Genomic DNA, 15,076 nt, shown 5'->3' with positions numbered 1-15,076 from the left:
ACACTGAGACGGAGCAGCAGCGTTTCAGAATGAAAACGGCCTCTCCAGCGTTTTCGAAACGCTCCGTTTTCGGCGCTCGAGAACTCCGGCGTAGTGTGGACGGTTGGCGTAAACGTAGCAAAACTTATGCGTTTTCAAACTAAAACGCATTAGTGTAAACGGGGCCTAAAGAGACTCAGGACCTCAATGTAACATATCAAACGAAAGATGTCGCTCACTGACAGTATAGTGTCACCTTCACTCTACTGGGGCATAAGGACTCACACAGACCCAGGTTGTGCACCCCCTGCTGGTCTTACTAACACCACTTCCAACAGCAGCCTAGTTTTCCCATGCAGTCTCCCATCCAGGTACTGACCAGGCTCAGCCCTGCTTAGCTTCAGTGAATACTGGTCTTAGGCTGCAGGGTGATATGGCTGTAATCATTTACTGTATACATTACAAGGTGTTTTATTATGGTGTATTTCTTCAACAGATAATGTGACTGGTTAACCGAACTAACCAGAAAACAATCTCAATGGACATTTTAAATGTAGCTTTTGTCATTCTGAAATGCTTCAGCAGAATTATTTTTCATTTTATTCTACCTAATTTACTGTTGGTGGCTGTTTTTGCCCCATTGACTTCCATTCTAACCACATTTCTTTGATTACCAAACCAGACTTCTGTCGTTCTCCTATCGCTTCCATCTCTCATATTTTCCAAAGATCGACTGCTGGTAAGACAGAGATTAGTAGTTAGCCGGTGTTTTAACAGTGGAGCGCCTGAATCCAGAACAAGGCCGTCTCACAGAACCGAGAGGAAGATCTCGCCCAGCTTTTCATAAGAGACTGTTTCCTTTCCATTGATTCCATCTGACGGCAGTATCTGAAGGTGCACTGTTGGCAGTCAGCTTCCTTTAAAAACTCCCTCATGGTGTGTCTTGGCCCGAGTAAATACCTGTATTGTACCATTTTTTGTGCGTGTGCGCATAAGTTCACTGCTGTTTGTGTTTATAAAGCACTCTAATAGCTTGCTATTTTCTAGAACATCTGACGTTCAGTTGATTTGAGCAAAGTCATCAGCTAACGTGGAGAAGAGCCTGAAAAAGCAGTTAAAAGAGCAAATATGCTTCATTCCATTGATGCGTCTCCTGTCTTTTATTTCCCGGTCAATAGGCTATATGCACAGCTAGTGTTCTTCAGCCAATGATGAACTTCCGGTGAAAGCTTTATGTGACTATTTTCAATATCATAAGGTTCCTTTTACAGCATCGACGTTATATTGTCATTCAAATATATTCATTTACATAGACTTAAGTATGCATTTGGTTGTTAAAGTGTATAAAGAGACGAAAGATTCTTTAAAAGCCGCCATTAGCAGCAGGCTAGCGCAGAAATTCCATTGAAAGTACTGGGGTAAGATTAATTTCCATATTTTAAAGACATGGTACAGAAAAATAGAATTGAATGCAGTGCTTTTTTAAAAGAAGTCAAAAGAAGTCAGTCTTAAACGTGGAGATTTTGTATGCAATGACAATTACCTGGAAGCCCTGGGGCTGGTGGACTGAATTTAAAAGTCTGTGTGCATATATCCTAATCATACACTTATAGTTTTTTGATTGCTTAAACTACTTATTTAAAATGAACTGAAATGACACAATTTTTGGAGTTTTTTGAGATAACTAAATTGTTTTATGTTCAATCTACTTAAATTGTGAAATCTAATCAGTTAACTTAATTCCTTCATGTTGTCCTAACACAAATCCATTGTGTAAAACCCAGCTTTTTTCACAGTTTAGGTATAACAGTTAATTTTTGGCTTCAATGGTTCAACAAAAACTCTAACATGTCCACTGCAAAAAAATACCTGTTTTTTTTGTGTGTTTTTTTTGGCAGGTATGATATTAGGTTAGATTTAAGTTGTGATGTCAGGTGACCAAAATTCAATGTCTAACCAACATCTAAGGACAACATTATTTTGACGTCAAATGATAAATGATTTTAGTTTGTGTTGCAAAGTGGCCAAAATCCAAGGTCAAGCCAACATTATATTGACGTCAAATACTGACTTTTATTCGCCAGGTATGGTGAAAAATCTAACGTCTGATAGTCATTATATTGGTAACGTCTACATATTGTCAAGCTGTAACATCAATAGACGTTGAAATTTAATTGATTTTAGGTAGGACATTGACGTCAGCCCAGGGGCGGACTGAGACAAAAATTCAGCCCTGGCACTGTTGCCACACCAGCCCACATTACCACACCGACACAACCCCACCCACGGACACGCACAATAACTATTTATTTTGGTGTAAAGATGGTGAAATAATATGACATTCTTGCCCGATTTTGATTATGTCCGGGTAACCTTGGATTGGGTCGGCCCATCTTTAAACCAGGCGGCTGTTGCCGATTGGGCCAAATGCTTAACATTTATTATTATTATTATTTTTATCATCATCATCATCATAATATCACATCTAGCAAGAGATAAAAGCTGTCTGCACTTAAAAACAAAAACAAATAAAAAATAAAAAAACTGACCGGCCCACATTTAAAAATTGGTCCGGCCCCTCTGGCATTTGCCAGAATTGCCAGATGGCCAGTCCGCCCCTGCGTCAGCCTGGTGTTGGGTTCTGGCGTTTGATTTCCAAACAAAATGTAACTTTGGGGTACAACGTCAATCTGACATCATGTTGATGTTCTGTGCTTGCTGGGGAGTGACTAGCACTATTTCAAAGTCCCATACCTTTGACGTATACAGCTAGTTTCTCTTTAGAATCAATTTAATTCAATGGACGCAACATTTCCTCTTTGTGCTTCTTTTTTTTGAAAAGAAAGACGAACACATGTATCGCTGCATGAAGATTCCATTTCGCCATTGGTGTTTCTCAAATGATTCATTAATGTGCATCGGACTTAATACTCAAAGGTTTTTGCGCTTAAACATTTTTTGTGTAATGAATACAAAAAGAAGCGTACAAAAAGTGTCCAAAGAGCTTTTCAGTGTAATTATTTTAACCATTTTCTTTTATAACACTAGATTTATGAACTATTACTTGGAAGCGCAAATAAATAATGTGAATATTCTTCATATCACACCTAAGAAAGATCCCTGCAACAAATAGTAGCTTAGCATATTATAAGCAACTACAAGTTTATAGAAAAAAAAATATATATATATAAAAATACTACTCTATGTTTATACTACCTGACAAAAGTGTTGTTGTCGATCCCAGTTGTAGGAACAACAAATAATAACCTCTAGTCGATCATTTGGAAAAGCTGCCCATTACATTACAAACCCCAAGTAAATTCTTCAGCAAGATAGCAGGACCTTCTCATACTTAAGCCTCCACATCAAAGCTCCTGAAAGCAAAGAAGGTCAAAGTGCTCTAGGATTGGCCAGCCCAGTCACCAGACATGAACATTATTGAGCATGTCTGGGGTAAGACGAAGGAGGAGGCGTTGAAGATGAATCCAAAGAATCTTGATGAACTCTGGGAGCTTTCTTTGCCATTCCAGATGACTTTATTAATAAGTGATTTGAGTCACTGCAGAGATGTGTGAATGCAGTCCTCCAAGCTTATGGGAGTCAGTATTCATTCTTTTTCCACTACAGCATGACTTTATATTCTAAACTGTACATTATTTCTGTTAAGTGACAAGAGTTTTGTCTAAGCAAAGTCAGACCTTACTGACCTAATTAATTAATTAAAAATCAAGACATGATCATTTTTATTTGGGTAAAATAAGCGTACTCTTAAAGCTTTTGGCTTTCATATAAGCCACTTCTGATCCTAAATGATCAACTAGAAGTCAACTTATTATTTGCTGTTACTAAAACTTGGACAGGCGACAAGACTTTTGTCAGGTGGTGTATGTATGCCATAACTTGTTGATTTTAATACTAAAACATACATTTTATATTTACAAAGCTGCACTAATGGGAAATGTAGCTGCACTAAAATTGTTTTATACATATATAAAGTCACTTTAGTTAATCTAATTTGACCAAAATAGAAGGTTTCACCTTTGATATGTAGCTCATCTAATCAGACTGCAGTCAGAACCATCCGTTTTATAACAGGAATGTTGCTAGGTTGCTAGGCAATGAGGTCAGAAAGCATTTTTGCTCGGCGTTTCATTAGAATGCAATAAGGCCTTTAAAAAGCGCATGAATCTCTCATTTATCAGAGCCCGGCGGGCGGAGGCCGGCCAATTGGACGGAAGATATCAGAGCTTAAGTGTTATCCAAACAAAATACGAAATCGCTGGATCCTTTTCGTGTTAAAGTCTAATTTGCAGTTTTCTCCTGACTGCGCTCCAAGATGGAGCGGCGTGTCGGCCAACGGGCCTCACCGCTTTTTAACAGCCTGCAAAAAGAGGAGAAAGTAGGGGGCGGTGGGCGAACGAGACTGGATAAGGGGATGAAAAAAAAAAAAAAAAAGCGAGGCCCCAAAACAATAAGGCACTTTTCCTGTGCAGCCTGAACAAACACGGATCCTTATTTACCTCCTGTTTTACCTTTTTCCTCAAGCCCCGGCTGCAGACACAAAAGGCATTAAGGTATTACGCGGTAATGTTTTTGGAAGTGTATGATAGCAGAGCGGCAGAGACTGGCGGCCCCTTAAACGCTGGTAAAACTGCACATGGCAACCATTAGCACAAGACCCTCGCTAATGCTTCTGAGACGGCCTGAGACCTGTCTGTGTGTGTGTGGTGTTTGGACCCCGTGTCAAGAGGTCTGTGGGGCCACGGTGTTCACACACTCCTCCGTCCCGGTGGATGACAGTCGGAGCGCTGAGGATGTGATGACAGTGTGTGGAAAGTAATTTGTTTGGACGTCGCTCCAGGCTAAAACATTGATTTAACGAGGAACAATGAGGAGTGTAATTTCACAACATTACATCTATCGGCACTCGACTCCCCCAAAAAATGATAGCACAGAGTGTTTTCACATCAAATTCGTGTTGGAGGATATCAAAATATCAGTGTTTTTTTCTTGCTCTTGGTTAAGTAGCTTGCTGCGCCAAGCTAATGTTTAGCTGCTATTTAGCTAGCTTATTAGAAACACGTGCCTCAGTTTACACTTTTTTGCGAAATGTCGAATATGTTTTGTTGCACTTTCAGATGTCAAATCCACTAGAGGACGCTGTCTACATTTTTTACGAATCTGAAATGCGCTACTAAGGGTACATTTTGTTGTACGTTTCATTCATTTAAAGTCAAACTTTTTAGCCGTCTGGTAAATTAGTTTTTCTTTTTCAAATATTTCCCAAATGATGTTTAGCAAAGAAATTTCCACAGTATTTCCTCTAATACTTTCACCTCAGGAAAAGTCTTATTTGGTTTATTTTGGCTAGAATAAAAGCTGGATGTAGCTAAAGTCGCAGGTTGCATCGTTACAAACATAGTTTGTTGATTTTCAAAATCCGTCATTCCAACAAACATTCGCAAACTGCGTCGCAAACTTGTACGTTTGCAACTACACCTCTAGAGCTGTAGTTAGAAGCAATCCTGGTTGTGGTCAATTTCCAGCTATCCCTCCAATACCCTATTCCTTTCAAATAATCTTAATATTAATAATAATAATTATTATTATTAAGTACGTTTTTTTTTAATTTAGTGTGGGTGTTAGTATGGGTGTTTTCCAGTGATGGGTTGCATTCGCCGTGTAAAACATATGCTGAATAAGTTGGTAGTTCATTACGCTGTGGCGACCCCAGATTAATAAAGGGACTAAGAAAATGAATAAATGAATGAATATGTGCCAATTACATATATTTCTATTAGACTAATATGGAAAACGAGTGTACGTATTTACCAAAACTAATATTGGATTATTATTTATTTTTTATGTGAGGGCATGTAAAACAATATAATTTGCACAAAAATTAAGGGTTTTTCATCAAAGAAGTTGTTTCTCCACCTCGTTTAGAGCGTCATTATGGACGTCTTACGTTATAACTAACATGGTTCAAACTATGGATCTGCGACAAAGCAACTACGGTTTTGGGAAACACTCGTCACTCAATACATCGTTTTTTTCCCAAGCGATGCATCCTACTTTGAAAGTTTAGCTGCGACTTATGTCATTGTTTGGGAAACACACCCCTTGATGGTCTAACCAGAAATGCAAACAAAAATGTAGACCTACTTATGCTAGTTTTTTCATCTACAGATTTAAATTTGGAATTAATTTACTCACCCTTATGCTCTTAGTTACCCTAAATATGAGAGTTTTTTTCATTCACGTAGTAGATTAATGCATTTTTTTACAGGCAGCAGGATGGAGAAAATTGTAGAAGGAATCTGCTCAAGCGAAAACTACACTGATAAAATGGACTCTGTTAAATAAATACTACAGCAAATTATTTATATATCCTTTATAAAGTATTTAAAAATAGCAAGCAATTTTATTAATAAATAATAACAATAAACATAAATAAAAATATAGATTTTTTAAAAGTAAAAAATTATTTAGTAATTGATTCATCTGTTGAAGATGAATACTTAAGCTTTTATTTAACTTATGTTTACAACAAATGTCTGTCTTTCTGATAATTGTGTTCCCATCATACAGTCCATTTAGCATAGTGTTGTTTTACAGTTGAATTTACAATGTTTTTTTTTTTGTAGTAACTCTACTAACGTGTCACGTTTCTACTCAAAATGTCACATTCTTTATCAAAATAACATTGACTGCAACTATTGTGTATATACCAAGCACCCTACTCAATATTTTCTTCTTGTCTGGAAAATGCTTCTTGATTTAAGAATTTCAAGATATTCAGACTAGAAACAAGGTAAAAACCTCTAAGTAAGAAATATTAAGATATTAAGTTAACTTGTTAGTATTCACAAATTTAAGTGGATTGAACATAAAACAATTAAGTTGTCTCCCCCAAAAATAACAAATTGTGTTGTTTCAGCTAATTTTAAATAAGTAGTTTAAACAAACAACAAACATCTAAGAGTGTAAGGATGCATCTTGGTGTGTAAACAAACAGCAAATTTGAGTATTTGAGTAATTTGTGTAAACAACCCAAGTATTGCAGCATATAGTATTCTGACAAGTGTATTGCAACCAGCACATGTAATGTGTGCGATCTATTTTTATAGTATTGACTGCGGTTACAACTGTGTAGTTAGTGCTGTCAGTATAAAGCCACCTTTTCACTCTTTTCTGACAAACGACAGACTGGAAGTCATTCATTTCCAACGCAGAGCAGTATGGGAGCTTTGTGGCATTCCAAACCATATGCATATATGGAATTTTTTGGGTTTGTTTTGAGCTTCGTGTTGTGTTTAAATGTTTGAATTTTTGTGGCTGGACCACAACCGCACAACCAGATGCAATGCATTTTAATTAAAACTATTAGCACACGATGACAGGATTTTGGTGAAATTGGCTTATATTCTTTCTTGTTTAAAATAATAATGGCTTTAATAAATGACTTCTGCTTTTATTTAGGTTGTTAAGATCCAGAAACCTTATATTTATTAATTCAATTTCCTTCGGCTTAGTCTCTTTTTCAGAGGTCGCCACAGCATAATGAACCACCAACTATTCCAGCATATGCTTTATGCAGCGAATGCCCTTCCAGCTGCAACCCAGTACTGGGAATCCCCCATACACACTCATAAGGCCAATTCAAGTTCATCCAATTGGACTGTGGGGGACACCGGAGCATCCAGAGGAAAAGCCAACTGACTCAGCCGGGACTCTAACCAGCGACCTATGATATATTGATTCCTTTCACCATGGTAAATTAGCAAAAGTCAATAATTGCTTTATGACCAATTTAAAGGTTGTAAAGGTATCATTAAAAAAATAACTATCTATACACTTTGGAAGAAATTATTCTAAGAGTTATAAATGATATATTTTATTTAGGGTTCTCTGTGTGGTTGTAAATGTGCTGCTATGGATTATTAGAAGTTTAATTATTGAGCCAAATTCAAATAATTATTTTAACGAGCTGTAGGTGACTTATTTTATTTTGCAAGTCAGCAGTTACTGGCACTTTTAAGGTAAAAAAAACACACGGAGGTAAAACAAGTGTAATACCTATCACTCCTGAAGACATACTGAGGCCTGATGAAGTGAAATGATCATAAATATCTGCTGAGGCTGTGGATTAAAAATAATAATGTAAATAATGTTCTGTTTCTTCCCATCATTTCACTTCAGACTTAGTTTTGCCTATATGTTTGTTTGTTTGTTTATTTACCTCAGTTTAAGCTTACAAGTTGTAAAGGTAACATTCAAAAATAATTGTTTGTACGCTTTGGAGAGAAATGATTATAGGAATTATAAATGATATATTTTATTTAGGGTTCTCTGTGTGGTTGTAAATGTGCTGCTATGGATTACTAAAAGTTTAATTAATGAGCCAAATTCTAATAATTATTTTCCATGTGTTTTTAATGTGATTAAAAGGATTAATGCTCCTCTAAAAGTTTACATTTGCTGTTAATTTATCATCCGAGCTGTAGTTGACTTCTTTTATTTTGCAATTAAGTAGTAACTGGCACTTTTAAAGTCAAAGAAACATATTCAGGTAAAACAAAAATAATACCTGTCACTCCTGAAGGCAAACTGAAGTGAAATGAGCAAAAATGTCTGCTGAAGCTGTGGTTTAAAAGTAATAATGTTGTAAACAATGTTCTGTTTCTTCCAATGATTTCACATCGGACTTTGTTTAGTCTATATGTTTGTTTGTTTATATGTTTGTTTATCTCAGTTTAAGCTATAAAAATTATATATATAAGAATTATAAAGGACACATTTTTTTAAGGTTCTCTGTGTGGTTGTAAAGGTGCTGCTATAGATTACTAGAAGTTTAAATATTGAGCAAATTTCAGATATTTTTTTTACACACGTTTTTGTATTATTTACCCCAGTTTAAGCTAAAAGATGTAAAGGTAACATTAAAAAATAACTGTTTTTATGTTTTGGAAGAAATTATGTATTACTAGCTGCTATGGATTACAAGAAGTTTAATTATTGAGCCAAATTATTATAAAATAATTATTTAATTATTTTAAATAAATAAATATATAATTATTATTACTAGTGATTTTAATGTGATTAAAAGAATTCACGCTCGCCAACAAGTTTACATTTGCTGTTAATTTATCATCCGAGCAGTAGATGACTTCTTCAAGTCAGCATCTTGCAGGCACAGGATGTCAACATGAAGTCATATTGACATTGTACCTCCACGTCATGGAAGCGTTAGATTTTGTCTGGAAATAAAAATTTGGTTGACATTAGAACCCAACATCAGGCCGACGTCAATGTCCAACGTCCAACCTAAAATTAACCGAATATCAATGTCCAATCATGTTACACCTTGAGGTTGTGTAGAAGTTGCTACTATGACATCTATTAGACGTTGGATTTTGGTCACTTTCCAACACAACCTAAAATCAACCAAATATCAATGTAATTTGACGCCATTATTGAAGGTCAAAATAATGTCGTCCTTAGAAGCTGGCTGGACATTGAATTTTGGTCACCTGACATCACAAACTAAATCTAACCTGTTATTAACGTCTTATGATGTTGTGTGCCTGCTGGGTAGTTACTGGCACTTTTAAGGTAAAAAAAAAAACATATGGCAGTAGAACAAATGTAATACCAATCACTCCTGAAGACATATTGAGGTGAAATCATCAGAAATGTCTGCTGAGGCTTTGGATTAAAAGTAATAATGTTGCGAATAATGTTCTGTTTCTTCCAATGATTTCACTTCGGACTTTGTTTAGTCTATATGTTTGTTTGTTTGTATGTTTGTTTATCTCAGTTTACACAGTTTGTTTAACCACAGTTTAAGCTAAAAATCTGTGAAAGAAACACGTTTTGGACAGTTCCTTTAAATATGAGAAACTGAAACAGCCATTATGACTTCTCAAGCGCATCTAATAAAAATTGAAATTCTCAAATCTCCCAGAGTCATGTGACCAAGCCAGGTCAGCTGACCTTTTACACAAACACAAACATCAAGTGACATTTCAGTTAAAATATGCAGCCTGTTAAGCCTCACAGGACACGCACGAAACAAAGACACATTGTGCAGTGCAACCAGGTTTCCTCCTTTTGGTTTACAATCCATCACAGACACACACACACGCACACACCTGAATGCCTCAGGTGAGCTACTGCACTGAGGCGAGCAGTACACAGACCACACAGCAACATGACTATGCTAACACAGCCCTCCTACAAGTAAACACCACATCAAAACCCCAGTGACTTTCCACTCTCATCCTTACATGGTATAATTGGGAAAACGTGTTGGCCATTAAAACTTGCTGACATCACATTGCGATGAACCAAGCTTCCGAGGGCTAACAAGGCTAGTGGATAAACCTTCCAGAAACATGAGCGCCTGTTCAACGTCACAGAACAATGAAACACCTTATCGGAGCAATGTAAACACAATCAAAAGTGATATAAACAACAATAAACACAAGCCGAAATAGGACTTTTTTCCCCTTCTCAGTACATAAGCATATTCAATGAATTATGCAAACAGAAGAGGAGGTAAATAGGGTCAAATCTGTTGTTTACAAAGTTTTTTTGTTGTTGTTGTTGTTCACCACACTGTAAAAACATCTAACTTACAAATTATTAACTCAGTTTAAATTTGTAAGTTAGGTGTACATATTTTTGAGCTCAGAGTTGAATTTACTTATAAATACGATTTAACTGCATGTTTGGAGCTGTTTGTTCAATGAAATTTAAAAAATCAGTCGAGGAGACTTTGAATTTTGATTTCTTCATTTGAGCATTGACCACTGTGAAAAATAAAAAGTTAAGGTAACTTAAAAATTTAAAGCAACCGGCTGCAAAGAAGTCTTAAATTTATTAAGCTTCAGCGGTTAAAGTTGTGCTAAATTATTCTATAAAGTATACTTGACTTAAAACAGCCTTTTCAGTCAACTTAAAAAAAGAATTTAGCACTACTTCAACCACTGAAGCTTAATAAACTCAAAATTTCTTTGTTAAATTTAACAAATTGAGTTAAGTTAACTCAACTTTTTAATTTTTTTAGTGTACCTGACAAAAGTCAGGCAGTGAAACAACAAATAATAACTCGACTTCTGGTTCATCATTTGGTATCAGAAGTGGCTTATATGAAAGGCGAAGGCCTCTAGATTACGCTTATGTTACCAAAATAAAATATGATCATGCCTTGATGTTTAATTATTTAATTAGGACAGTAAGGTCTGACTTTGCTTTGACAAAATTCTTGTCACTTAACAGAAATAATGTCCAGTATAGAATATAAAGTCATGGTGCAGTGGAGAAAGAATTAATATTGTGTCTGACTCCCATGAGCTTGGAGGACTTCATCCATTCATCTCTGCAATGACTCAAATCACTTATCTGGAATGGCAAAGAAAGCATTCTTGCAGGACTCCTAGATTCTTTGGATTCATCTTCAATGCCTCCACCTTCATCTTACCCCAGACATGCTCAATAATGTTCATTTCTGGTGATTGGGCTGGCCAATCCTGGAGCAGCTTGACCTTCTTTGCTTTTCGGAGCTTTAATGTGGAGGCTGAAGTATGATGAGCGCTATCCTGCTAAACAATTTGCCCTCTCCTGTGGTTTGTAATGTAATGGGCAGCACAAATGTCTTGATACCTCAGGCTGTTGATGTTGCCATCCACTCTGCAGATCTCTCGCATTCCCAAATACCGAATTTAACCCCAAACCATTATTTTTCCTTCACCAAATATGACTAATTTTTGAAAGAATCTTGGGTTCATGCGGGTTCCAATAGGCCTTCTGCAGTATTTGTGATAATTGGGATGCTGTTCAACAGATGATTCATCTGAAAACTCTACCTTCTGCCACTTGCTGCTCTTACAACTGGGATCGACGACAAGACTTTTGTCAGGTAGTATATTTAGGGGTTTTACCAAACATGAAAACCTTTATTCAAAGCAATTAAAGTTGATCCTTTCACTCCAGAAAAACACTCCCAACAAGAGCTAATTGATATGACTTGATGCATAAATGTCCACAAACAATGTATATTCTGCAATGTGCATGTGTTTGCTGCCTCAAGACAAACATATGTAGGAAATTTCACAATATACACAGTAAACTAACAAAAGATACATTTAAGCATGCCTTCAAGGTGGCATTGAATGCATTTTTAATCTGTATATCCTGCATTTTGCTTTCTGACATGCCGTGAACACATAACATTCTGTGGTCATGCATAGCTGGTTGCTTTACAGAACTGCTTTCAAAATAAGAGTCCCCCATATATAGTTTATATACAGTATAATACAAGCTTAGATAAACTTATAAATAAGGGAATTAAATCAACAAGGTAAGATTGTGTCCAATCAAACACTGTTTGGGGAAGGGATACTAATTATCTTGTATTAATTGTAACAGTTGGTGTTTAGTTCAGATTGGCCTGTTTTTAACATGCACAAAGAAACAATGGTGTTTTAGGTTCACAGTATGACGTTTCATGTACTTAACTCTTAATATTTAAATTTGCCAAGGTAATTCCAGATTTTCAATATATGGCACCTTTAAATGGTATGCTACTGTAAATATAGCACCTTTTAAATACTTTTTAAAAGGTGCTTTTTAAAATTTTTTATTGCAAAATAAAACTAAATATACTATACATTTTAACTACACAACATGTAAAAGCATTAAGGACAGAACTGCTTGTGAATTCACTTGCACCCCCAATTATACACACACACACACACACACACACACACACACGTACGCACACATACCCACACTTCCTTACGTCTATACAGCTCACTTTAGAGGGCAAGCAGGAGAAACGTGAGGTTTAGTTTGAGAATGAAATCTAATTAAAACATGGTTAAGTTCACTCACAGAGTTCCATTACAGGCCTGCATTGGAGATTCAGTCTTCAGTCACTGTGCTGGTGCCATTAACACCTGCTTCTATTCCAATTAGCCTTCGCAATAAAGACAAATGATCTGAGGGAGACCAATTAATTCACTTCTGTCAAACACCCTGCATCCAAGCTCTATCACTGTACTCACAAAACACACACACACACACACTTTACAAATGAGAATGTCAACTGAAAACAGTCATTTGGCCAAGTGGAACAAAATAGTACCTAGACTTTAGCTACATCTTTTTATACTTCCTTTAAAACAATAATGTTATTTTTCGTTAACCAACAGTGAACAGTAAGGCCAAATATATATCCTAAATATTTCATAATATCGTTATACCTCGCTTGTTATACTTTGTGGAGACACTGCTATTTTGAACGATGAAAACAAGAGTGATTGTTGCTGATGTCTTTTGTGCGACAATGTTATTTTGCTCTTTATTTTCTGTAAATAAATAACATTTTCTAGTTAATTCTCAGTGGTTTGTGTTTCAGTTTATATATTGGGGAGAGAGAGTTTTTTTGCTAAACTTCTTTTTGATTAAAGATTTTTCATTTAATTCTTAACAATCGGGGGCTCGTCCGGGATTAGTATAATAATATGTGATTTTAATATGTGTTTGCATGTGAAAAACATGTTATTTTCTGTTGTGACAAAAAAAGTTATGGTTAGTGTCAAGATTACTGGTAAAACATTACAGTATTATGTTTAGATTTAGTTTATGTATTGGTATGTAGTATATGCACACTCTAAAAAAAAAGTTGTGCTGTCAACCTAATTTTGGCCAAAATATGGACAAACCTACTAAATTTAAAATACCCTTTTAACCCAATGGTAGAATTTTTCCATATTTGACCTATAATTGGGTTACGACAATCCAGCATTTTTCAAGTTCAATCTTTAACCCCTTAACTGTCTGCCATCGTTTTTTTAGTAGCTACATTTTTAAAAACAGATTTACAGCAGACTGGAGAATAACAACATTATTAGCTAACATGCTAACTAGCCAAAGCTTGATCATTCAAAGTACTGTCACAACATGTATTTATTTATTACAAGTCTTTCTGGATTACTTGATTCTGATTGGTCAATCCTGCCATTTTAAAGTATGCTATTCCCAGATAACAACTAATAACACAGGCAACACACATTACAAACCCTCTTGACCATATTTATGCTAATTTGTCACTTGGCTGTTCTTGCCTATTATCCATTAAATTAAAGGACTAGTACTGTAAATTAACTTAGATCAAGGTTTTGGGGCTAATTGTTAATTCTGTGACAAGTAGCCGTGTAATAAGCACCTTAATGTACATCCAGATGGTTGTTTTTTTTCTGAATAAAGACCTTGCATGTCTGTTTGTTTGAGTGTTTACATACATTTATTCAATATTACAAATGTTTATCTTAAGTTAAGCAGAAACATCTCCTCAAATCTATTTCAAATATAGTGCTACACACATAAAACAGTGGTTGCAGATGCCCATTCAATATCACAGCTTGATCTTGAGTGTTCACAGACCAGCTTTGAGCATTTCAATATGGCAGATTCTTATGTAGCGTCCCATAGAATCAGCTGCTAACAAGGAATCTATACTTATTTGAGATGTAGTAAAAAAATATGTATGAGAGCTGTTAATCCTAAAATACAGAAAGTCTGAAAACTATCATCTAAAACTGTCAAAACGGCAACTTTGCAGCACGTGAAGCAAATGTCTTTAAGCAGAGATGAAATGAGATTCGGATTGCGCTTCCCTTGAATTTTTACTGCTGCAGCTGTGAGAACATTTGGATGGAAACCCAAATTGCAGACATACGCCCCATCACACTGGCATTTTTACTGTTTCAGCTCTCATATGGATCTTTATGGATCATGGATAAAAGTTGTATAAATGTCTTGTGGATTACTCATGAAGTTTATTTTCTGTGAATAGCGCAAAAGAACATTTGGGAAAAAAAAGCAAATCCCCATGAGTTAACATGAGTACTCATAAAACAAGGTCTTTAATTGTAAACCAGAATAGTAACTGTTCGATCTATAGTTTAAACCAAAAAGTTGGATTTGTCCATATTTCACCAAAGGGTAACATTTTACAACAGTACATGAATAATGATGTGTTAATGTGTAAGCTAAACATTACATTTTAATCTTATCATGATGAACTAAC

The 15,076-nt window shown here is 35.7% G+C and overlaps 1 protein-coding gene across 38 annotated transcripts in view; it reads right to left on the bottom strand.

The window, feature by feature from the left end:
- prdm16 (PR domain containing 16) overlaps positions 1 to 15,076 on the bottom strand; it is a 476,324-nt gene that overhangs the window by 396,397 nt on the left and 64,851 nt on the right. For 2 of the 38 annotated variants that reach the window (XM_073911183.1, XM_073911185.1), the window contains exon 2: positions 12,877 to 12,983. The exons of the other annotated variants lie outside the window; for them this stretch is intronic. In XM_073911183.1, the coding sequence (XP_073767284.1) occupies positions 12,877 to 12,886 (10 nt within the window). In that variant the 5' untranslated portion in view covers positions 12,887 to 12,983. The remainder of the gene's footprint in view (positions 1 to 12,876; positions 12,984 to 15,076) is intronic. 38 annotated transcript variants of the gene reach the window in all.

Source organism: Danio rerio, chromosome 8 (assembly GCF_049306965.1).
Source record: "Danio rerio strain Tuebingen ecotype United States chromosome 8, GRCz12tu, whole genome shotgun sequence".
Lineage (NCBI taxonomy): Eukaryota > Metazoa > Chordata > Actinopteri > Cypriniformes > Danionidae > Danio > Danio rerio.
The sequence above is the reverse complement of the archived record's forward strand: the minus strand, read 5'-3'. Positions and strand labels throughout refer to the sequence as shown.